General features: G+C 34.2%; 1 protein-coding gene across 2 annotated transcripts in view; it reads right to left on the bottom strand.

The window, feature by feature from the left end:
• Positions 1–27,193, bottom strand: part of LOC136041241 (uncharacterized) — a 226,863-nt gene that overhangs the window by 4,053 nt on the left and 195,617 nt on the right. For both annotated transcript variants that reach the window (XM_065725844.1, XM_065725843.1), the window contains exons 10-11: positions 17,649–17,792; positions 4,820–4,949 (exon numbers count right to left, since the gene is read on the bottom strand). In XM_065725844.1, the coding sequence (XP_065581916.1) occupies positions 4,820–4,949; positions 17,649–17,792 (274 nt within the window). The remainder of the gene's footprint in view (positions 1–4,819; positions 4,950–17,648; positions 17,793–27,193) is intronic.

Here is a 27,193-nt window from a genome sequence, read left to right as displayed (position 1 = left end):
ACATGCATTCGAATTTCATAATTACATACACAACTTTAGAGACATAACAGCTAGGTCTATAAGTTCAACGAATACTTGCTTTGCATATATGCCCATTCTACTCCTAGTATTATCACTGATAATTCAGTGTAATATTCTCCAGTTCACCCTCGTTCAAATAATCCCCGAGCTACATAATAAACAAATTGTTTTAAGTGTAGATGCGTTTTCACTACACTTACAAGGCCATCCATCATTACAAAATAGAATCGATCGATGGAAGAAAAAAGCTTGCCACTAATTGGTTTTCCCTGATCAGGAACCTCAACTGAGAGGAAAAGGTAAATGTAAATCACAGAACTTTCGTATTTCTGTATTCTTGCGAAAGTACAAATCCCGATTCTATAATGGAACAAGATAATCGAGAACCCCTGTATTGATTGATAGCGCTTGTTAATTTTCCCAAGATATCCTGGATAGGAGAAGACATGTCTTGGTCCCCCTCTTTCTAACAAAGGTGTAAACTGATGGAGGAAAGGGAATATACTTTGTCTTGTATGTTTGCCAAATTATTTGAATAAAGGATATAAAAACATGTTTTCTTTATTGAATATATTACGATATTAGTAGGTCATATACTATGGTCAAATATGGTCATATACTAATAAAAAATAAAACAAGAAGGAGGCACACCCAAAGCAACTCCATAGTTTTTGTAGCTATCCCTAATTTTATGAATGAAAACCTTATTTGTTTCAAAAGAAAATAATTATATAAATGATAATGAATTCACTCATGCTTTTTGCTTTCAATCATACCCTTGCTTGCCAAATTAAAATAATATACATTAAATATGCGATTAAATACAATAATATTGTACGATTAAAATTAATACAAATTATAAAATTGCGAAGAAAGGAAGAAAACGAGGACAATAAAGAGCCAGTGAAAAAAATTGAAAAATTATGCAAATATTTCGGTCAAGGCCTCCACTTGACCGTCTTCAGTGCAGAATAAAACTGATAAAAGTATAAAAAAAAACCTTAAAACAAAACACAAAAATAAAATTGGATAACCCTTTCTGAGTTACGGTGAAAGGGTAACTGAATAAAAAACATAAGCATTTCACAATTTTATCTTACGTAAAGCACTCTTAAAGGCTAACTCTTTCCAGGTAAATTATTATTAGAGTTTTGTTTCAATTTTGTGGATTAAAGACGATCAGGAATAATGGTTTCATCATAAATTGGACTTAAAAAGTTTCTCCAGTGTCTCTATTGAGAGCTACCTTTCGATGAATGTGCTTTTTATGTCGAATACCTCCCTGAAAACTTGCAAGAGGCCTTGAACGGAGCAAATTATGGAGGTGTTGTCAAATAAAATGAAATCAAAAATTCACCTTGATTTTTTGTTCCGACTTGGAACAACATTTTTACGATAATCCACACCATTTCATTTTATTTGACAACACCTCCATTGTTGACTCCGTTAAAGGGCTCATGCGAGTTTTCACGGAGGCAGATGAGATAAAAAAAGCACATTCGTGTCCTATTTATGATAAAATTATTAATTTTGATCGTTTTTAGATCCATCCACAAAATTATATTTTGCACTCAAATAGAAACTATGATAATAATCTACCTGGAAAGCTATTAGCCTTTAAGAGTGCTTTACGTAAGATAAAATTGGAAAATGCCATTTAGACTTATGTTTTTTATTCAGTTAGCTTTTCACCGTTACTCAGAAAGGGTCATCCTACTTTAGTTTGGTGTCATGTTTTAAGGTTTGGCTTTTCATATTTTTATCAGTTTTATTCTGCACTGAGAACGGTCAAGCGGAGGTCTTGACCAAAATATTTGCATAGTTTTTCAATTTTTTTATTGGCTGTTTATTGTCCTCGTTTTCTTCCTTTCTTCACGATTTTATAATTTGTATTATTTCTAATCGTACATTTAATGGTGAATTATTTTTCATTATCATAATTATTCATTTATTATAATCATCATTTTAAGTGAATCTGGAGAAAAGGTGGAAGGTTCAGTTTTAATAGACTCGGTATAGAAAAGTTGATTGGCTTCAGTTTTCATGAACTCGGGTGCTATTGCGAATTCTAATTGGGGAGTGAAATTTCGCCAAATTTCGTTTGAAGAGAAAGGAAAGTCTGTTGTACTTTTTGCAGCTGCCCCATCATCAAGATTTGGTGGTGAATTAGCATAACGTATGAGTTATTCTTCCTCGTTTATTATTACTAGTTTTCTTCCTTTCTTCGTCATTTTATGTTTTATCATGATTAGCCAGTGTTGTCTCAGAAATTATTTTTATAATACAAATTCGCAACATACGATTAAAAATTTTCAAAATTTAAGAAAAAGCCAGAAATGGATTTCCTCCCTTATAAATATAAAAAAACGACTATAGGTTGAGTTATACCAGCCCTTTTACACGCTTATCCAGTTACATACACATAATTAAAGTAAGTAATGATTCAGATGCACCATTAGAAATTATCGATAAGTGCAGTTTACTAATCAAGGTCGTAACGATTAAAATAATGAGATGGCTTCACCAAACGCTCAGATTTCCAGGAAGGGGCGTATCTGGTTTTACAAAAAATGTATAAAAAGGAAGCAAAAAAGGCTTTTTTACTAAAAGTAAAGTGAAAATGTATAGGAACATACCTGTCTTTGGTTACATAGACTGAAAGAGATGGCCTTGGGTACTTTAAATAGACCCATTCAATTGGAAATATCAGTTTGAAGCACCCTTTTTGAGTCAAAAGTGGTCCCTGCGATTTCTGATAAACACTCCCCCCTCCGTAAGCCCCAAAGACATACGATCAAAATCATATAATAACCTTTTTTTTCAAATATTCAAAATTTGGTGCAGATATACCAATTCAACGTCAAATCCTGGGGAAGGGGTAACACTAAAAAGGGTAAGAGATACATCCCTTAATTTTTGGGACGATGACGCACTTCATAAACATATTTTGATACATCAACAATCAATGGTCTGATTAAAGAATTTAATAGTTTGATGTGTCAATAAAATGAAAAAAGAAGAAATCGATGCATGTCTTGTCTTGCTAGGGAAAACAATCCTCTATTATAGATCCCCTGAGAGTATCAACCAATTTCGTTTAATCTCCAAGGCTTTATATTCGGATTTTCTTCTCTACTTTATCATGAAAGTCTATATGTTGAAAGAAACTGGGCTGGATTAAAAAAGATACTGCAATACATAATTTTATTATGTTTCATAATAGTTCATTATGTTTATTAATAGAACTTAATATTTTTTGGAAACATATTTCAAGAGTAATCTCCAGTAGTTTCAAAAGTAATTTTAACTAAAGTTACAAAAAGTTTCACACAACTTCAAAACCTTCATGTTTTGTATTAGACCTATAATTTCTCTTTCAAGAACACTGAACATAAGTCATTACCACAATCATTTTCATTATTTTTGATTTAGATTACTTGATTTCAATCACCAGATCTTTCTTTATTTTTTATAGAATAGAAAATGTTATTTCGGGAAGGATTATTTTTTTCCACACAAATTTATTTGCAGGAAAATAGAAGTCAGTATTTTTGGCAAAGTCAGTGCACAAACTCCAAATTCAAAGCATACTTTTTTTGGTCACAGAAGGCAACTATATTTGATGGTAGCCCAATTAGTTTTTGTGGATCAACAGATGCAAGTAACATAGTCAGACTGTTGATGTAGAAAGCTAAGAGTAGTACTCGATAATTTTGAGACAAGATTCAGTATTGCCAGATGGGGCACATTTGCACCATTAGGGTGCGTTCATGAAGCGACAGCAGATTGAAATATTGTTTTTTAAGGTTATCTTTTTTTTAAACTACCTATTAGCTTATTTTTGCTGGAAAACTTTTGGAACACTTCGCTGCTTCAATAAATGGGCTGTCGCAACATTTTCGCTGCTGCAATGTCGGTGGTTTTGGTTCATTCTTACGGCAAAAACCGGGGCTACGGTGCATTTTGGCTTGTATGCCAGCGCTGTCTTATACTACGTATTTTGTAACACTGACAAAATTATTGTCTTATCATCATACTAGTTTAAAAATTTTAAAGAGTATACGCTTAGAGAAGAAAGTGTTCCTCTAATATGCATTTACCTTATTGATTAATGCTCAGTGAAACTATACAATTTTCTTTGAGAGTCATATAAATACGGGGACTAGGCTTTCATTTTTTGCTAAGCTTCGATTTTTTGGGGCGGGGACTAGGCTTTTATTTTATACACGTATTCTTATTGGTTGATGCTCAATAAAACTAATTTGCTTATAAGTCATATACACTTTATTTTTTTTAATTTTTGCTTTTTTTTGCTTTTTTAATGGAGCCAACTATCTTGAATTTAATCCGACTTCAGTATAATAAAAGTAATTATCTATGGGGCTTTAAAGCCCTTTTTTCATTTTTTTTATATGATGGTGCAGCTCCTTCCCTTATGAGCCTTTTGGCGAATTGTTTTAGCCTTAACACTCAACTGAAGTCTACAAATAAGCGTGTTAAATAGAACCAACAGAATTAGAGCCATTCCAGATTGTAGAATTTAGTTCAGCTAAGTTTTCTCAACAATTATCTATATACAATGGTAAGAGCCTACCGAAGGGTATAATATGGTAGAGGTTCAAAACACAGGCAAATCATAGGAAAAATAAAGGAATTAATAGAAAAGATCAATAAAATCTTGATATTAGTGAAGCGAGACCCTGATGCACCGTCCTAAGTACAGGTTTTGTTGATATAATCTTTAACATCCCAGAAAGAACGGGCAGAATGAAAATCCAAGTTAAAAAATCGAACTTACTCGAGGCACTTTGAAATAAATGAAACAAAATTTGCATCTGCTCCTTTTAATACAAATGAGAGCTCCACAGAGCCTGGCCTTCTTTTTCGCCCTTTGGTGTTTGCTATACATCGTGGTGCGCCTTTTGAGTCTAAAATAAATAAATAAATTTAAAGAGAGAGAGAGGGGGGAGAGAGGGGGGGAGAGACGGAGGGAGAGAGAGAGAGAGAGAATTTTACCCAAAAATAAAGAATGAATCACAAATCATAAGAGAGTTGAAGAGCGAGGGGCACTACAAGGTGTCGGATGAACACTCCGTTCCTCTTACGTCAGGTCATTCAACAAATATTGAAAATCCTAGCTTAAAGACAAACTTTTGGAGTTTTCAAATATATCCTTCCTTTTCCAAAAATGCTGTGCATTCTCGCTTAAGTTTAGTTTTTGGCACCTATAAAATTTCAGATATAACAATGGAAAGATACTTTTTTTTATCAGCTCTTATTATCCCTTATCATTGTATTCAAACATCCTTCACAAAACTTTAATGAATGGTACTATTCTTAGAAAAGGTATTAATATTTTCAGAAAGCTCATTTAACCTGTTACATTCATCATTAACTTCATTACATATTTATCATTGAGGTTTTGGTTCTAACTTACTTTCCTATTTTAAACACAATGTTCTCTCCAAACCCATGGCTTCAAACTATTCCTTATTAACAACAATTTCACAACATACTAACACAGTTGAAGTAGTAGGTCAGTAGCATTTCATGGCTTCAATAAGAGGAAAACAGTAATTCAGTAAGAAGAAAACCCTGAACCAGCAGAAAACCCTGAACCTCGGAAAATGATACTTTGATTAATTTTTGGCAGTTTTGAGGTCATTTTTATCAACAAATTTTAGAAAAATAGATTTTGTCTAAGCCATCTCAAAAGGAAACACTATATAATTCCGAAAACAACTTAGAAAGTTTTAAAACTACTATTAAAAGTACTAGTAAAAACTAATTATATAATTCCTAAGAACGGATCACTTTATACAATCCCACCCCCCTAATTTACACATAAGTTTAATAACCCTAATTACTAATTTACATATTTATTATGTTCACTATTATGTTAGTTCTATTTTTGTAATTATTATGTTATTTAATTGTTACTACCATGTAACATGTTCTTTCACCGTTATGTGTGTTACTATCATGTGTTACAATTTTGCGTGCTGGTGTTTTTTTTTTCTTTTTTGCCATGGCCCAAAGAGGCTTTCGTTTTCAATAAAATATCTAAAAATATCTATATCTGTCTATATATTTAAATTTGTATTCACAAATTTTAAAGTATTTCCTTTTGAGTAGGCCTAACTATAAACTAATACCAAACTAATCAACGAAATAACCAAACTAAACTGACTCTTGGAGATCTGATCTCTGAGCTTTCAGAATGCGGTATTTCATTCACAATTTGCTCGGAAACTTCCAAAAACAAAATAGAAAATGAAAAAAATCCTACTAAAAACTCTACCAAATCCCGAGAGCCATCTATCAATTTTCTAGTGAAAGTCGACGAGATTTTACAGATAGTTTGAAAAGAAAATCGGAAACACTGGACCATCAGCATTGCCACGCAATTTGTGGTAATTCAATACGCTTTATGTAACACGTTCTTTCAAACTAGGACTTATAGATTACTTACTAATGCCCAGTAAGCATTATAGATCAGTTCACTCCTGTTTCTCATATTTTGTTATGCTAAGAAGAAATAGATAATTTTTTATTTTTCCAAATGAGGCTTGTTCTTTTTGATGAGTTGCACAACTCATTTACTGAGTTTGCACTCAGTGACATTTTTTAAATTCACTTTGTGAAACAACTTCACTTGACGTGGAGTCGCACAGTGAAACTGTGCGAAAAATTTTTTTTACTTGATTCACGTCCATTCACTAAAATTTAGGTAGTGCGGGAAAAATATAATTTTCGAAATCTAGAAAGAATTTTTTTTTTTTACTCCTTTAATGAAAATACCAAGTAAACAGAAACTGAAGCTTCTGACATCAAATATTTATCGTTTCCTGAATCTGTAAAATTTCTTCCTTGCAAAACCAGGCACATAATTTTTGTCCCATTATCCAGTACAATCCTCATCGTTTGACTTACCATCACAGATAAGAAGAGAGTTTACTCGTAAGAAATGTCTGATTCACAAGCTTTTTGTTATTCTTCAAAAAAGGTATTATTTTTAGATCTAGAAGAGGGCAGGAATTCTAACGGTTGGGGCTACTTGCGTCTCAAAAAATAACGGACAAACTGAAATGCTCACAAATATAAACCAATTGAATTAAAGCAACATTTTAGCATGGAAAGCAATTTCTTTTATATTACTGTTTTGAATTGAAGGGGTATAGATTGCCACCAATAAGGTCAACAACACAAAATATCAATATCCAAGTAGATGTTAGCTCGAACTTAACCAAATCTCCTCCGGAAACACACCCTATCAAAAAAATATCTTGAATGCACTTGTCACTTTCGTTTTTAGACACGTTATTGGTATTAATTGTAGACTATGCTCTACTGCTCATGTTTAAAAATTATTAAAAAATTCTCATTGTTCATGGTCCTACTCCGTGACATACGTAGTATTTTGTAAATACACGTAAGATACATTCCTATCTCTTCTTCAATTTATATTATTTTATTATTAAGGAGACAAAAAATCCTTTTTTTTCAACGCATCGATTTTCCTTCTTGTGCTTCAATAAAAGACCACGCCCATTGAAATTATATAGGACCTTCTAACAAATTGTAAATATTGATACAACCAAGTTCACATCATTCCATTTAAGAAACACATTTACTGACTATATTTTGAGCAACGGTTTTACCATGTTATCCCCCACTCCCCTTCCCACCCAGAGGAATTGAAAGGCAAGAGAACTGATTTTTTTGACGGGACAGAAGGGAGGGAGAGGGTAAAATCCTAACACAACAGGCAATTGAAATCATGTATAGCGTAATGATCGAGGGGAGGGGGGCTTGAATTGTCCATTTAGCATGAGTATCAATGATTAATAATTCACTGTTACCTTTTGAAGAAAGAATTATCACCAAGCAGAAATTTACTGCTAACAAATCACGGAAACGTGTCATTTAGGCGGGAAGTCACAAAATGGGATCTTGAAATGCAAGCAGAAATTAAAAAAAGTATTTCAACGTTAAAGACGATGATGAAAATGCAGTGCAAAACTGTAAAGCAAGTCTTGAAAAGGTAAGTCAGGACCAAGCGTTTATCCGCTTCACCAAGCATCTGTAATTCCAATGTTTTCTTTAAAAAATAAAAAATCCTGGATACAGCTTTGTATCCAATTTATGCAATTCCGTATTTATACAATCCGTATAATTTGACCTTCTAAAAATAAGGTCCTGCTATATATATATATAAAAAAAAAAATAAAAAAAAAAAAAAAAAAAAAAAAAAAAAAAAAAAAAAAAAAAAAAAAAGTCAATATTGAGGTCTAGTGCAAACAAATATAAAAAAAGGTGCACAATCGACATTAAAAAGAGTTATAATCTTGGACCAAATAAAGGAAACGATTAATAATGGGGATTAAGCCATCAAAATATAAGAGCATTGCTCAAGAGAATTAAATCAGACGCTTTGTTGAAACAAATGATATCAACTATCAAATTATTTTACTTTGATTTATGTAGCATGCACAAGACTCATGAGCAAGTCATCTGCATAACAAAAAAAAACCCACCAAATCCGAAACTGCAAGAAACTGCAAACCATCAAATCCAAACCCAACAACAAACACAGACCTAAAAACTAAGCAACAATAAATGACCCTCCTTTCGTCGTAATCCTGGAAAGGACAAACCATCAGTAACTATAAAAACACAAGAAAATCACCAAATCCAAAAAACAGCAATAAAAAACTCAGACCTAGAAACTGAGCAACAATAAATGACTCCTCCGTCCGTTTTAGACAGAGAACCATGATGTTTTCGGATGATGATTGTCCCCCTGTCTGTTGTCTATGTTTCTTAACCATCGAACGAATTTTTACTCTTTATTGAATAATTGAAAAGGTCATCCTTTAGTCCTTAGCTTGAAGGATTAAAGTTGTTTGACTAGGCCGATAAAAGAGTTTTAACGATGGTCCTGTCCTTGTACAGTATTAAATAAAAAAAGACAAGTTTTTTCAACTGAAAGTAAGGAGTGACATCAAAACTTAAAACGCACAGAAATTACTTCGTATATGAAAGAGGCTGCTTCCTCATCAACGCCCCGCTCTTTACGCTAAAGTTTGACTCTTTCTCTCAATTCTTCTTTCTAAAACAGTAAAAAACTTTAGCGTAAAGAGCGGGGCGTTGATGAGGAAGCAGCCTCTTTCATATACGAAGTAATTTCTGTGCGTTTTAAGCTTTGATGTCACTCCTTACTTTCAGTTGAAAAAACTTGTTTTTTTTATTTAATTTCTGAACGTTTTTGAATCAATGCATGTTTTGATTTTGGCTCTCCGCAGAGGAATAATCAAAACGAAATTTGTATATTTTTTTTTTTTTTTTGGCTCAATGGCTTTCTCATAATTTTGATCGAATGATTTTGAGGAAAAAAGAGCGGGGGACGAAGCCTAGTTTCCCTCCGATTTTTTGGTTAATTAAAAAGGCAACTAGAACTTTTAATTTTTTACGAATCTTTTTATTGGTAAAAGATTTATGTAACTTATAAATTAGCTTACGTAAAGAACTTTTGTATTCTCATGTTTTTATTACATATATGAGGGGATTCGCCCCATCGTCAGTACCTCGCTCTTTATACTAAAGCTTAAATTTTATCCCAATTCATTAAGAATGACCCCCTGAATCACAAAAGCCGTAGAATAAGTAGTTGAAATTACCGAAAATACTTTAGCGTAAAGAGCGAGGTATTAGAAGGAGGTGAGCCCCTCATATGGGTAATAATTTCTGTTTGTTTTAAGTTTTATTGCTGTTCCTTACTTCCAGCTGAAAAAGATTTTTCACCTTTATTTTTTAATTGTTTTTTTTTAAATAATGCTAGTAAATCCTGCTCTCCCTTCATGGAAATTTTCTTCTCCCATTACAAATTCTCGAAGGAAAATTCCCCCAGCATATCCCCCTTCTCTCAACCCCTCCCCCAAACCAAAAAAATCCTCCTGAAAACGCCTGTATACTTCCCAATAACCATTACTATATGTAAGCACAGGTCAAAGTTTGTAACTTGTTGCCCCTCCCACGGGGACTGTGGGGGAGTAAGTCGTCCCCAAAGACATAGTTATAAGGTTTTTCGACTACGCTCAATAAAATGGCTATCTCAGAATTTTGATCCGTTGACTTTGGGAAAATAATTAGCGTGGGAGGGGGCCTAGGTACCCTCCAATTTTTTTGGTCACTTAAAAAGGGCACTAGAACTTCTCATTTCCGTTAGAATGAGCCCTCTTGCAACATTCTAGGACAACTGGGTCGATACGATCACCCCTGGGAAAAAAACAACAAAAAAACAAAAAAACAAATAAACACGCATCCGTGATCTGCCTTCTGGCAAAAAATGCAAAATTCCACATTTTTGTAGATAGGAGCTCGAAACTTCTACAGTAGGGTTCTCTAATACGCTGAATCTGATGGTGTGATTTTCGTTAAGATTCTATGACTTTTAGGGGGCGTTTCCCCCTATTTTCTAAAATAACGCAAATTTTCTCAGGCTCGTAACTTTTGATGGGTAAGACTAAACTTGAGGAAACTTATATATTTAAAATCGGCATTAAAATGCGATTCTTTTGATGTAGCTATTGGTATCAAAATTCCATTTTTTAGAGTTTTGGTTACTATTGAGCCGGGTCGCTCCTTACTACAGTTCGTTACCACGAACTGTTTGATACTAGATAAATACATTGAAGTGATTAGTGCTGTGTACGAGAATAGCATTGCTGCGATTAAGGTAGGAAATGAGGTTAGTTGCTGGTTTTGCAAAAAACAGAAGTTAAGCAGGGTTGTGTTCTATACTCATTTATATGTATTTTTTTTTATTGACCTTTTCCTAAGAAAGACAGCAAGGTCAATGGGAGATCAAGCAATCAAATGGGAAAGTAAAACTCTCCTAGAATTGGATTATGCTGACAATTTGAGCATCCTAGATGAAAAAAAATGTTAGTAAAATGAATTAATTTTTAGATGTTTGAGAGCTCATATTATTAGTAAATTACAGTATGCTGGGTAACCAGAAGATCGATCAAGTCGATACGTTCACTCGCCTAAGTAGAATTATTAGTAAAGAAGGTGGAGTTGGTCAAGAGGTTAAAAGTAGAATAGCCAAGGTTCAGGGTGTTTTTTTTTACAGTTGAAAAATGTTTGGAAGAATGGGAAGGTAAGTGTGCAAACCAAGATTAGGGTATTGGAAGAAAGAGTGACTAAAATGGTCAAGTATGTTTCTGAAGCATGGACGCTCAGAAAAATGGAGGGAGATTTGCTAGAAATTTTGCATAGAAATTGCCAATGGATTCTTTTGTGTACCCGTCTGACTGACAGTATTTCAGACAATAACCTGTGCGAAAAATTGCGGTTCTATCCTGCTTTCTAGGGTTATAATGACAGGACAGCTGAGATGGCTAGGACAAGTTCTGTGAATGAGAGATCACAGATTTTCAAAGATAGTTCTTTTTTATCAATCATATAGGACCAAACGAAAAGCACTTCGTCCCTGTATTGGGTGGGACAAGATCGAAGGAAGAATTTAAGGGAAACTTGAACATCTTGGGAGGGTGTAAAGAGGGAGACCTTAGATATATTACGACAGAGGAAGAGCGTGTGTAGCTGTGCAGCAGCTTGGTGAAGTAAGCTTAGTGCAGTAGTCAGTTGTTAGAAGTAGTTGTGACAGTAAACTGGTCAGTCAAGCTATTGCTTGGATTACAAAATTATAAGTTTTACTTCTATTCTTCATGTTTCCTAAACTCTCGGTCTAAAAATCTATTAACGACATTTTTCAACAGTGTTTTAATTTGTTTGAAAATTTTACTAACAATTGATTGTAGAAATTTTTTGTTCGATCATGAAAACTCAAGTATTATTAAAAATACCATTAACAATCGTCAAAAGGATGGTGGAACCAGCACTATCTGATCAATCGCATCATATAACCTACTTATGATCTGATCAAATCAACAGAGGTGGAATATAGGAATTTCCTGTTAGCTCGCAGAAACTGAACTACTAGTAGAAATGCCACAAAAGATTCTTAATGGGATGGCAAAAACAAGCCTTATCCAATCAACCTGATCAATAGAATGATACCATTTTATTTTGATCAAATCAATAGAAGTGGAACGCAGTTTAGCTCGCTGAAATTCAACTATTAATAGAAAAACCAATTCAATCTTTTAATGGGATGGCGGAACAAGCCTTATCTGATCAATCTGATCAATGGAATGACATAACATTCCTTATTATTTGATCTAGTCAATATAAGTGGAGCGTAGAAATTTTCTTTTAGCTCACGGAAACTCAACTATTAGTAGAACTGTCAATAAAAATTCCCTTTTAGGAGGAATAGGCCTTATCTGACCAATCTGATCCATAGTCTGATATAGTAAGTTCAAGTTCAAGCTCAAGTTCTTTATTATTCTTTAACTATACATATTCAAACTATTCACATAACATCCCCGGCAGGGAGACTGGCTCGAAAGCCAGGTGACAAGTTTTTGAGACTGTCAAAATTACCATTTTCATCTATTAATGTAAATTCGAACTTATTCAATGAAATAAATGAAGCATCTATCTTTTTGAAGTAAATCTTTGACTAATAGTTGGAAAAGGTAGTCCTTTCAAAATTTACACCATTTATCAATAAAATGGTTAAAACTTATATATAAATGATGAGAATCAAAAGCCTTCTAAGACACTTTAATTTAATACTCAATGAGTTTTATGAATGGGACTTGAAAATGTATTCTAGTAATGGGTTAGATGTCATGGTAACGCCAATATAGCAAGTGCTTTCAATGCAAATGCAGCGAGAAGGATTCAATACTTTCTATTTAACTGCAAAGATTGGAAAGTTCAATGTTTACAGATTCAAGGGGAAAAGTCATTTAAACTGTATGAATAGGTGCAATGCAACTACAAAGGCCATAAGAGTTTCAAAAATAATGCTTTACCTTGCTTCTCTGACAATTTTTTTTTTCGCCTTAAGAGATGACGCTGATAGGGTGCAGTTTTACTTTTAAAATGACTCTTGCCAGCAAAAATTACCTAACCAGATGGCAAGTGCTTTCAATGCAAATGCAGCGAGAAGGATTCAATACTTTCTATTTAACTGCAAAGCTTGGAAAGTTTAATATTTACAGATTCAAGGGAAGATTCATTTAAACAGTATGAATAGGTGCAATGCAACTACAAAGGCCATAAAAGAGGTTTAAAAAATAATACATTACCTTGCTTCTCTGACTATTTTTTTTTTTTTTATAGCCTTAAGAGGTGATGCTGATAGGGTGCCGTTTCACTTTTAAAATGACTCTTACTAGCAAAAATTACCTAACCAGATGGTTTTAAAACACGAAACAAAAAGAGTATAAAAGATACACAAATCAATGGCAAATTGAAACTGAAATGATACTTTCCGTGGAAAAACCTTTCTTCTAAGGAATATACATTATGATCCTTATCATTTGTAGTTTAATTCGTTTTCAAAGACTTTTTTTGCCTGAAATATGGGCAGGTATTCTTTTGTTCTAAGTAGGATATTGGGACTCGTCATTTTGACTGTAGCCAAGCGCTAAAACGCTAAAATAAATGCTTTTAGGATATAAGGGAAGTTTTATGGTTTTGTTCGCCAGTTGCCCCATAGTAGTACCTCAAGATTTCCTCTCGAATCACAATCCTCTATACTAAGTGCCTATGAAGTTGGAATAAGTGCGAAAAGAAAAAAGAGAAAAAATAGGGTAAATATCTACGAATCTGGCAATCTAATATTTTAGTTTTTCCTTGTTTAGGCTTCGCTTCTTGTTAAACCTAAGAAATATTCTCCTTTGATTTATGCAATATTCTATCGTAATTTTGCCGCTGCGAACAAGAATATGTAAGTGGCTTGGCTGTGGCAATTCGAAGAGTTGCCAGCTTGGCTGTGGCAAGAGAGTTTTGGCTTGGCAGTGGCAATTCGAAGAGTTGCCGGCTTGGCTGTGGTAAGAGTTGTGGCTTGGCTGTGGTAATTCGAAGAGTTGCCGGCTAGGCTGTGGCAAGAGTTGTGGCTTTGCTGTGGCAATTCGAAGAGTATTAATTTTACAGGATAGGAAAGAAGCTTGAAAACTTCATCTTCCATCGAAATTTAACAGAAATTTCATAGATTTTACAATAAAATTCCATAGAAATTATACGGACTTTTCTAAAAAAAATTGTTTCGTTTTAAAGGAGTTTTTTTATGCCCACAACATAGAGCACCCACAAATCCAGGTACTAACAAGTCAATTTCTAGCTACTTCAACTTAGGGGCGAAAAACAATGGGGGAGGCAATGGTCAGCTGCTCCTCCTTCCCCCCAGGCTTTGATAAATTTCATTTTCGCATCTTCAAAATCCTTATTGTTTTTGTATTAGGAATTTGGCTTTTGAAATTCCAAAAAAAAAAAATCAATTTTTTGATGAACTGAAACTTCTGGATATAAGAACAACGATGTGCTTTATCCAGAGCTAAGAACAAGTTTATTTTTCTGTTCCTTAAAATAAAAGATCGAGATGAAGTATATTTCCCCAACTTCCTCTCATTGCGAATTATTACAATTTATCTGAATTAGCGAACGAATTACCCTCGTCAATCACATTTAAAAAATAATTTTCTTTTAAATGAATCGGCTTACAACAGTGGGCTATTCTAGTAAATTGTAAAACATTTGTTGTTATCTGTCCTTCTTTCCACTGCTCATTTTTATTCTTCTTCTTTCGCTTTATTCATTTTTTTCTTTGTTTCTTTTTTTGTGGTAAAGAAAACGCAGTAAGTTCCACCTCTCTGTCTACCTGTGTTAAAAATTATTGTCTTGTATACTATTTTTACTCAATAACAAAAACAATCATCTCCCTTAAAATTTAACCCTCTCTTTTGGGGATTATTTCGCATAAAATTTACTGCTCTCTTTAACGTTGTCTCTTTCTTTCCGTAAGAATAATAAACGTCAGAATTATCAGGGCAAGTGAGGTCACTTCCATCTCATAAAATCATATCTGAAAATTCAAGATTCTTTAAATTCTAATTCTTTTGAAATATTCAAAAATAGGTGACATAAACTGATGCAAAGGCGGCAGAGATACTGTTACTTTTCGGGACTTGTCAAACAAAATTCTGGAAGCATCCAATTTGTTTATTTTTCGTTACAACCCTTTCAGCTAAGGGCGTGTTCACGATTTTATTCGAAGTGGGGCATTTTTTCGGGAGGGTTTTTACTCTAAGTTGTGCAAAGTTAGAGCTGCAGTGAGCGAAAAGTTTTAATGAAGTATCAATATAATAGATCAATCGCGATTAAGTGTACTTTATCTTCTTATACTGGTACCAGAGTTATATTTGTGACGAAATAAAAATCCATGAAAACTAACACAATCCATAAAAATTAAAAACCTTCGAAGCATAAACAGTGAATCCATTGTTTTTAAATAGATATATAAATAGATATAGATATAATAAAATAGATATATAAAAAGATATATATTTTATCGGGGCTTTAGATGACTGTTGGATTATTATGCGACTGTTGACTAGGGTAGTATATTTTATAATAGTATTATTTAATCATAAATGATTTTAACTATAATTATTTTAATTATATTTATTTACACTTGAATTTTGGAGTGAATTATTGCAAAAGAATGCCAAGAATTTATAATATTAATTTAAGTTTGTTTATTATGCTTCATAGTTTCAAATAGTATACATTTTTGTTGTTTTATTATTACCATGTTATTTCAATGTATGGCAAAGCAAAATTTTCACCAGATAGTTTAGTAACTTCACTATTTTTGAGTTGCCAAGATTTTATTAGATGTATTGGAAAAAATATTTATCGTAACGATATTCAAAATGCATCCAATGAGCCTGTAAGTCTGAAGCTTTATACTTTTCTGAGACCAAAGTTGAGATATCCTTCCAGAATTCTTGTACTTCTGTTAATTTTTTCTGATTTCTCTGTATTGTTTATACAATTCCCCATAAGGTATTGATAAACTTTACCACCATCTGAGAAGGTACCTTTTTGACGTTCCAAATTTGCCAATTTTCAAATCAAATTGCTTTGAGAGAGAAAGACAAAAGATAACCGAACTGCCAAATAAAGGAACGAGAAAAAATAAACATAAAAGGAGGAAAAAACACATGGTTGTAGGAAATTAATAAAGCAATGCAGAGAAACACGAACACAAGCAGCACTTGAGTTCTTTCTGAGCAGTAACTCTAACTGTAGTCTACAGTAAAATCACGAACAAAAAGTTTTCTAACAAAAATCCGGTTTAAAAAATCCAAGAATATAACGACAAAAAACCTAAAATAATCTTTACTTACAAAATCTAACGGAAATAGAATAAAACAGAATAAAACACGCATAGAAAATAGAAAGAAAACCCTTTAAGAGTAACGCATAAAAAATTAAATTAAAAACGATAAAAAATAAACATAAAAGGAGGGGAAAACACACAGCTCTAGGAAATTAATAAAGCGGTGATGCAGAGAAATACAAACGCAAGCAGTGCAATCAGAGTAAATCAATAAAGGACAAACGATCAGAGAGGCATAAGTAACAGGCACGAATTCTGAAACCTATTCTGAGAAAGAAATAATCATAAAAATGTGATTACAACGAGGGGTTTGGGATGGTACAAACTTTCGTGTTTTACTGTAAATAACGGAAAACTTATAGAATCTAAAATAATTAATCCTGACTCATTTTAGTTCTTTTTTCTAAAGAAGGGAGAAAATTCCAGAAGCAAACGAATTGAATGATCACAGAAAGTTGAACAGAGCTTGACCATCACACGTCTGTTGTATGTCCCTCAATTAGCAACAATCTGAGCATATCCTAATTGTATTATCTTATTTTTATCTGAGACTCTGCGCTGGCGCAGGCATGGAAGATAGTTAGTTTGGGAATGGGAGAATATTGTTAGGTGGGGAATAGAAATCCCCAGCCAGCGGAGAAGATCTACAAAAGGGATAGTAAAACCATGGCGCAGAAGGGGAGAACTAGAAATTTTGTTTAAAGATAGGAAGGCACAGTAATCTACTTTACAAGAAAGGCTAATATCCGAGAAAGAAATAGCAACGAGAGAAGCCACATTAGAAAGACCGGTTTTAGCATGGCTTATGGCTTTAAACATGGCTAAAAGCAGGACATCAGCATAGGCAAGCTAATACTTTTCATTTACTGACATGTTTACAGATCATATTCGCATAGTTCATATCAGTCACATAGGAAAAGAAAGGTATAACTTGTAACTACATCACTAGAAGCAATATTAATCAATGGACGATGTATTATCTATCTCCCCCCTGAAAATATTCTCACACACCTTTACTTTTTATTCTTATTTCCGTTCCAGCCAGTCTCTTCTTTGTCTTCCTCTTCGGTATCGGAATATTTTTGTGAACTTGACTGATCTATGCGATATATTGTCAGAATCGACGCATCGGCGCTTGCCACCTTGTGGCGGTTGGATTTGTTTGTTTTATCAGTGTTGTTCTCTTTCTTGTTGAATGTTAGTTTCATATTTTTTCTTTTATCTTCGTGTTCTACTTCATTTCTTAGCTTTGCGATGTGTTTTGTGTTACTAATAAATACTGTTATAATGAGAAAATATTTACCGAAAAATAGGCGTCTTCTAGAGGCAGTGTGAATCACTGAGTCAGGAGGAAGACCAAGGATCTCCATAATGCAGGCTAACTGCTCCATTTCATTTTCCCCAGGAAACAGAGGGTAACCAGTAAAAAGCTCCGCCAAAATACAACCTGAAAAAAATCGACGAAAAATCAATTATGTATTTTAGCATTATAATACAATCCCGGTTTGCTTGGTGAAAACTGAAAAAAAGAATAATAAGCCTTTCATAATTTTGAGTATAGCGGATAAATTTTTAGTTAGGAATTCAGTAAAAGTACGCAACGGGATGGTTTTTTGTATGAATTTGCTGATTGATTATTGTACCTAATTGGTCACTTAGTATACGAAATTTTCCCTTCCTACTCGTCCAAATATTATTTTCAGAAAAATCTAGAAAAGAAATCTTTCAGAATTTGGCACGTAAATATATTGTCTTAAATAGAACTAGCATGGATTCTTTATATTGTATACATAAATGTTTAATTTTTGTATTCCTTGTTTATAAGTCAAACTTTGATAACTTCAATCTTCAAAGTCTCGTTTTTAATTTTATTCTTCTAGAAGAAAATAGTTCCTTTTTTTTCTTCTTCTAGAAGAAAAAGTGGATCCTCTCCTTCGCGTTTTTTTTTCTTGTGCTAACTTTGTTGGAAACCCAAGCAGGTTCGATGGAGATATGGAATAGCTCAACTGTTATTACATAGAAGGTATTTCAAACAGATAAGAACTCCTGAAGACTAAAAGGGTAAAAAGCTATATTAACGCAAGGCATTCAACAATTCCATAAGGATATGGCTTTCACAGGATTTAATTTGCCTCATTTTGACAAAATTTCTTAACAACTTACAGCTCAGCAAATTCAAATAGAGTACACATCTTTTTGCTAAGAAATGTTTTCAGTACTAAGCGAAGATGAAAATATGAATCAAACAACTCAAACACCCTCACATACAGCTATAACAGCCACGCATATAGCGGCAAAGCGAAGCATCAGATCTAATGTGGTCTCAATAAGTGACAGCTCGTTGAAAATTATCTTGAACAACGTCAGTCCCACTGTCAGATTAGCCTTGTCTACCCCCCTGCTCCTTATTTCTGATTCATTGCCAGTAACTGCGGAATTAACAAAACAGTGTATTATCGAAAATAATAAGCAAGTTCAATTTCGTTAAATGATTTATTTTTAAGTTTACTGGATTTTGGTCAACGAAAAAAATTGTGAATAAATTTTTGTGATAACCTGCAAAGGAATTAAACCCACCTCTTCATTTGCCATTTTTAGGCAAAGTTGGCCATTTGAGGTCAGAATTGGTAACCAGTTCAGTTATGCCCATATAATTTATTACATAACGAGATACTATATAATGTATAAACCCCATTGAAATATGCGAATAGGGAAAGCCATCAGACATCCAACATGAATAAAAAAGATGAAGATCCGCCAGAGCCAATTCTGGCTCATAGGGGGCAAATCAACGTTTCAGTTTCCGGATCTTTTTTTGCAGGGACAAGTAGCAAGACTTTCACCCAACCTTGCCGCGAGGGGGTTTATCCCTGGGCTCCATACTGCCAAGCAGAGCACCAATCCTCTGTGCTGCCACAGGGTACCCAACAAGAATAGTGGCAGTAAAACTGTAATCGAATTGCAATTTAAAGAAGCAGACCTCAAAACACGGTGTTTTTCTGGAAAAAAATTCATAAACCATTACTGGCGCCATGGGAAAAAAGCAAAAGGGGCTCGCCAAAATAGATAATGTTTGTAGTCTATTACAAATTAATAAGTATATGGGTATAACAACACTCAATAAATGTTGGTGGTACGCAACATTAATGAAAGTTTTGTAGTAAATCTGATATAGAAACTAACAGCAGTGCAGGTAAGCATCGGAGTCTGGTCCCATCTCACCGAATGACAGTTCACTTAAATTTGTCTTAAGCAGCTAAACGTTCATCGTGTAAATTTCAACCTCCATACAACTGTAGTTGTCTGGGGGAATTTCAGTAGATAGTATCCAAGAACTAAGTACTGTTCTTCCAAAATTAAAGTCCTTCATAAAGGTAAAAGGTAAATGATACGGCATTAGACTTTACAGTCCGTACCGGCGGTGCTGATTTCCGTTTCTTGGCCCTTCAGCCAGGAAGTGCAATGGGGGGTTGGGGGCCAGCCATCCTGTGCTTTCGCACGCCCTTCCTGTTTACCTTCCCCAGATTTCTCCAGGTACCCATTTAGAGCTGGGTCGACTCTGGCTAAGCTTACAGAGTCACGCCACTGACTCCCGTCCCAAACTGAAGAATTGGGGACACCGGGATTCGAACCCGCGTCCTCTCAGACAAGGGATCCCGAATCCAGCGCACCAACCCACTCGGCCAGGACGGCTCAAAAAAAAAACCGCCCGATAAGGGACTTGAACCCTTGACCCGAGGATTAAAAGTCCCACGCTCTACCGACTGAGCTAACCACTTCATACAACTTCTTCAACCTGCTTACAATTGAAATTGTCCCGGGGGGAGTTTCAGCAGATATTATAAACAAACTTTTATTTTTCAAACTTTTATTTATTTTATTCAAAGCAAATATTATTCTCGATCTAACTGTCTTTCATAATTAAAGCCCTTCATACAACTCCCTTAGTTTTCATATAACTGCAATCGTCCGGGGGGAGGGAGTTCAGCCGATATTAGCCTCGAGCTAAGACTCCTCTCCATAGATCCTTCAACCTCCATAAAACTGCAACTGTCCTTTGGGGTGGGGGGTTCGGAAGGTGCTATCCTTCAACTAAGTAATATTCTTCCAAAATTAAAGCCAGTATCAGTAGGATACTTTTAGTTTCTTTATACGAAACACAGATTCACAAGAAAAAGAAAAAAAACAAATTCGACAGATGTCTTATTAGATATCTTGGAGAAAATAAACAGAACAGCGAAGCTGTTGCTACCAGGATCTTTTGTCTTTTTACTTTTGAAAAGGGGCTTTTTAGAAAAAAAAATCAGATGAAAAAAAATAATAAAGATGAAAAGAAAACCCTGTCTAAAAGACGATTCAAATGAATTCTCATTTTAGCATCCTATGAAAACAAGAAATAACGTTGGAGCGTAAAATTGAATATTGAAGTGGATTATTTGGACTAACGAAAATATAATGATAATAGCAATAGAAAAGGCAGCGAACTTTATATTCCATAAAAACACAATATTTTCAGAATCTATTTCAGTAGTATAAAGTCAGAAAGCAAAGTTTTGCAAAATCGTGCAGATTTTAAACAAAAGCGAATATTAAAATATAACTTTGCATCCAACATCAACGAAGTTCGTTAAAAAGAAGCGACAGACGAATTGATGGAATCTAATTCTAGAAGGGAGGATTTATTAATGTCATACAACATTTATACATTTTGAAGATTCTATTCCTGAATTTCATTCAATATTTATCAGTTATGCAGGGGTGTCGTTGGGGGGGGGGGGCAGTTGCCCTCTCCAATACCTTGGAGCAAAAATTATTATGCAGCCCATGCCCCTTGACGAACCAGATATAAACCCTCTTGCCCCCCCCCACACTTCTGCATCTCTATGACTGGAATATTATTGGATTTGACAAGGGTCTTCACGCATTTAAAAAGAAAAAATGTAAAGAGAACAAAACAGAAAGAACAGATACGAAAATAACAGGAAAATCCTGACTAAAAGTTAAAATTACAAATTCTAATTTATATCAGTATATTTGAGAAGAAGGCAGTAACGTAAGACAAAAAATGAAAAAAATATAATATTCATAATAAGAAAATTTAATACGTAAGAAAAAAAAATGAAAAAAAATATAATATTAATAATAAGAAAAAAATATTCCAAAGCTGTAGTGACAAGGGCAGTGGAAAATGAATCCAAGTGATATTTCATGACATGGAAAAGAAATTATTTATTCCGGGGCATATCCATATTTCCATAAAATATGTCAGTAATATAAAAATATACTACTGTAGTAGCATAAAATTCGAAAGCAAAGTTTTGTAGAAATTGTTCAGATTTGCTACATAAGCGAATATCAAAGAAAAGAACTTTGCTTCCAACACCTATGAAGTTCGTTAAAAAGATGGGCCAGAAGCCTTAACAGGAGTAGTGGAATCTGATTGTGGAGGTAATGAAAGATTGGAGTTGGTCAAGGTCATTCGATATTTATACATTGCGTAGATTCTATTACTGAACGATTTTCAATATTGAATTTTCAAAAAAAAAAATTATTACGTTTTTCAAAAAAAAATTTCAATATTTGCCATTTATTTGATGAGATTCTCTTTGAACAATGAAAATGACTTTCAGATCTTTCAAAAGAAAAGATTAAAAAGAACAAAAAAAAACGACTAAAAGTCGACTCCAGAAATTCTCATTTAAATCAGTATATTTGAGAAGAAGGCAATGACGTTAGAAAGCAAAATCAAATATTCCAAAATTGTACTGAAAGTTACAGCGGAAAATGAAGGAAGCTTTATATTTCATGTTGGCTCTATATTTTCAGTGTTTAGTATAAAATCCAAAAGCAAAGTTTTGCTTAATTGCTCAGATTTGCAACAAAAGCGAATAATAAAGAAAAAATTGTGTTTCCAACATTTTGAAGATCGATAAAAGGATAGAGGCATTAATAGGAGGAGTAGAATGTAATTAAGGAAGTAGTCAAAGAGTGGATTTAGTTGAAATAATTCAATATTTATACATTCCAAAGATTTTATGGTAATTGTGTATTATTCAGTACACACTCAATAAGTGAAGTTAGGTTAGGTTAGGCATCTTCTATCACTATGCGTTCCTTCTAGTAAGAGTATAAAATTATGTTGTGCCCATTGACGCACTGTTTTGCTGTGGGCAACAGCCCCCTATTACTGGAAAAATATAACTGCCTCTTGTTCAGTCTTTGGAAAATCCCAAATTTTTATTTCAAAATCCATGTTAAGACACTATCTTCTATCACTATGTGTAGCAAACTAAATTGAGTTTTGTCTTTGTGGCTATGAAACCGGTTTTTCTCATGAAATGTACCTGCATAGTAGTTTGTTTCACGAAAGAACCTAACTTCACTTATTGAGTGTATTATGAATAATACACAAGTACTGATTTTATTCTCAGTCTTTTATAAACATTTGTAATTTATATGATCGGAATTTCATTGAACATTGAAAAGGACTATTACATCCTTAAAGGAAAATCGATAAAAAAAAAATAGAACTAAAAAGAATAGTTTTAAAAACAACATATATGCCCTGACTACATACTGTAGTCAGGAAATTCTCATTTAAAACAGCATATTTGAGAAGAAGGCAGTAATGTTAGGATGTAAAATCCAAAAATTCAATATTATTTGGATTAACAAAATGTAATGGATTATAAAAAACTAAGTGGATTATTTTCTTACCGTAAGACAACTCTCAATGTAGAAGATTTGCTAAGAATAAACATTGTCATCAACATAGTTTTCCAACTTTTATATTAAATGCTTATATTAAATCATGTTAAATAACAGGTGAATTCTTTATTTTCCGTAAGACTACTCTCACTGTTGAAAACTTTCTACGAATAAATATTCTCGTCGACAAAACTACTACTACTACTAACAACTCACCGCGATTCAAAGCGGCCTGAGACCAACCTAGCTACGCCCGCTCTCCCTTTATCCCAATCTATTCAAAACCACCCTCTTTACATCCTCCCACCCCAATCGCAGACGGCCTGCTTTCTGTTTATACCTAGTCGGTTGGCCGAAAAGGACAATCTTCGGCAATCTGTCATCCCTCATCCGCAGAACATACCCTAGCCATCTCAATCTTTCTCTCATTATAGCCCTAGAGAATGGGATTAACCCACCCTTTTCGTACAGTCTACTGTTTGAAATACGGTCAGTCAAACGGGTCCCCAAAACAATCCCAAGGCAATTTCTCTGGAAAAATCGAGCCAACCTTCCAATATTCTAATCTTGATTTGCAGACTTCTCTTTCTATTCTTCCAAACTTTTTTCAACTGTGAAAAAACACCCTGCACCTTGACCATTCAACTTTTAACATCTTCACTACTTTCACCATCTTTACTAATAATACACCCAAGGTAAGTGAATCTATCCACCTGATCAATCTTTTCGTTACACATTGTCACCTTTTCATTTTCACCTACTCCTAGCCTTATTGACTTAGTCTTGTTAACAATAATTTTCGAACCTATTCTAGCACCCTGAACTCGCAAAACCTCTCTAAGTTCATTCATTTTGCTCACACTTTTATCTAAGATGCTTAAATTATCAGCACAATCCAAATCCAGGAGAAATTTTCCTCCCCATTTGATTCCATAGTCTAAGCATTGCCGTCAACATAAACATATTTTATACAACAAAATAATTTCATCCTTTTAAGCTTCTCCATGAAGGTTATTGCTTATTTTTATAACAAATTGGGGGTTTAAGGACCATCAAATACAAGAACTTCACTGAAACGTTTCTGTGAAAAGTCGAGGTTTCAATATCTTGTTGCAAGGGTATCCAAAAATATGTATGGGCGGCGGCAGGATATCATAGAGGTGCCAGTTCAGAATGATTTCGTGTCAAGCAAAATCTTGGTTGAAGTGTGGAAGGGTATCTACCAAGGAGTCCACCAACGTCATGGCCACTTTATAATAATGCTGTTTCGAAAGCACAGAAGGAAGAAGCGATGTATTACGAGAAGTCTAGACCTTTCTTATCTCAATGATGCTGATGGTATTTTAAACCTTAGCCAACGTTTTCATTGGAGGAAAAATTTTATGTCCTTAGTTGCAAACATGGAAAATTAGGCCCTTCTTTTAACGCATCTAAAATTAAGATTCCTACATTTAGACGGTCTGAGCTGTCCTAGCCAAGTGGGTAGCGCGTTAGACTTGGAATCCTGAGGACAGGAGTTTGAGTCCTGGTGTCACTGGTTATTTGGTTTGGAACGGGGGAGGAGGTCAATAATAGGACTCTGTAAGCTTAGCCTGAGTCAAGCAAGCTTTAAATGGGTAACTGGAGAAATCTGAGGGAAAACACGGGAAACGTCGGATGATGTGTCCCCAACCATGCATTTCACTCCCGGCCAAAGGCAGAAAATCAGTACCTAGGATACACAGAATATTGACCAGCATGCGAATAAAAGAAGTTTATGCAACGAAAGAAAAAGTGAAGTTAGGAAGCCGAACTGTGCACCCATGCAAGCATTGAGCATATTCACGTTCCAATGTGATTAACCAGCACGCTTCCTTTTACTTTGACATCTTGATGAAAAGTTGTGAAAAGCGTTCGCGTGTTTTGTTTGTTACAAAGCGCGAGACAAAAGGCGAATGCTAGCCAGAATCTGTAACTTGTTTACTGTTTCACATGTCCTTTCCTCTTTCCGGAACATCTTTATGCGGAGGGACAAAATAAGTATCTGGTATATGTTTTTAGATATACAAAATACCTCATGGGAATCACCTATGGTCCAGAGATAGGCGGCTGGTTGTCACTTATAGTTTGGCTGAATTTCTGACTGGAGCTGGAATCCCCATACAAGATTTTTTGAAAGCCTAGATATGTCTTGTAGATTTTTTCCAGGCTTTTGAGCATTAGTTTCTCTTTTATTTGTATTCTTGTAATGTGTTTGTTTTATTTCTTATGTTGTGTTTTATATGTCTTAATCTTTTATTTGTGTTGCTGCGTGTATGTCAAAATTTTCTCGTATTTTGTCTTTTTTCGTATTTACTCCGTTACTATGTCTTATCGAGCTTAACCCTGTTCCAACAAATAATTTTTGAGGCCAGACTTTTGCGATAAGCTTATGACCAGTTCTGTTCTTAACTACTCCAGCATACTAAAAGTGAATAGTTATGGTTTCTCTAGAGCCCTTTGAAGGATTATATGTGAGGATTCAGCCCCTAAGGAGGCTCTCAATATAGCTCTGGCACCCAGTTCACGTTCTTCCCTCTAAGTTGGTACCCTGCTACTTTAACTTAAAACAACGATGTTTTGCCTGCTACATCTCAAGTGCCAATGTGAGTTACGAGTATATTACATCATCAGCAAAATCCTTCTGTTTGAGATGAACACACCAGATATATCAACGGCCAGGGAAGCTAATTGGAGGGAAGCTAAAACATCTCATGCATGAGGGCTCAACTATGGACAATTTCTTAATCTACATCTTTTTGAAGGGTAGGGGCTTCCTGTCCAACAGGATATACTCAGCTTTTTCGATTTTTTTTTTTACATTTACCGGTCTTAAATTACTAATTTAAAATTGCACGACGTTCACAGAAGCACCAAGTACCGAAAGTTTAGGAGAAAGGGCGCTAATTTTTTTTTCAATAAGATTTAAAGAATTATTTTCAAAATCTATGGATCTAGCGAGGGGGAGATTCTTTGTGAGAAAATTAAAAAAAGGATTTTTCAAAATCCAGGGAGAACCTGTAGTGTTCCAAACTCCTAATTGAAGCCCCCCAGCGTTCATTATGCGGTTCTAAATTCTTTTCAGTAAACTTTACACTCTTACCGTTGCTTGCTGTTTAGTATCATGAAAGGTTGGGGAGACAGATCCTTAATGTATGAAAAGATTCCTTTAAAGTTTTCCTTAAAAGACTAACAAATTTTCAAAGAAGATCAATCTTCCAATAACTATTTGAAAGATGGATGGGCAATTTCATTCCGTGAAAGGAAAAACCTTATTATCATAAGGAAGGAGCGGTTTAATCATAACTGAAATCCTCTTGTCTCTTTGTTTTTTCATAATTGAAAGCCTGAGATGATGACAGATAAGACTGGAATAGGAACCTTAGAAAGAAAACTATTCAAAATATTATCACATATTATAAAAATTTTAATCCTTTAAGAATACTTGCTCATCTATTTATCAATACCTAAATGTGTTTAAATGTTTTTACTGACTATGTAAGGAAAATGAGCTTCTTGTCTTCTCAAAAACATTAGTCTAGAAGCTTTCTAGCAGCTAGTTGCGAACATCAGATGGAAAGCAAGGTTGGCTTCGTTACATAACCAGCTAGCTAGCAAATAACGGTTTATAGTTATATGAGTAGTAGCTATGTGTATTTGATACCTATGTATTGAAAATTTCACCTCTTGAATTATATTTGAAAAGTTTCATATTTGACCGCCTGAGATGCAGACACATAAAATTAGAAGCCTTAAACAGAAAAACTATTCAAAATATTATCACTTATTATAAAATCTAAATCTTTTAAATAAAACTTGCCCATCTATTTATCAAAACCTACATGAATTTAAGTATTTTGACTGATTGTGTAAAGAAAATGAGCTTCTTGTCTTTTCGCGAAAATTGGTCTAGCAGCTCATAACTCCTATTTGAGTGGTTTTCACAAAAGGTTAAGGAGCAGTGGGGTGAATGGGGGTGTGTTAGACTGTACAGCACGCATTTGCCACACCCCTGTAGTAAAAATATAGTTCGATCCCATTTTCTAGGACTACAGTGGAATAAACACTAAGTCATGTCTTACGGAATAAGAATAATAAATTGCAAGTATTGTGCTTTTTGTG

This window comes from Artemia franciscana, unplaced genomic scaffold, assembly GCF_032884065.1.
Source record: "Artemia franciscana unplaced genomic scaffold, ASM3288406v1 PGA_scaffold_1180, whole genome shotgun sequence".
Taxonomy (NCBI): Eukaryota; Metazoa; Arthropoda; class Branchiopoda; order Anostraca; family Artemiidae; genus Artemia; species Artemia franciscana.
This window is presented reverse-complemented; position numbering and strand designations above follow the sequence as displayed.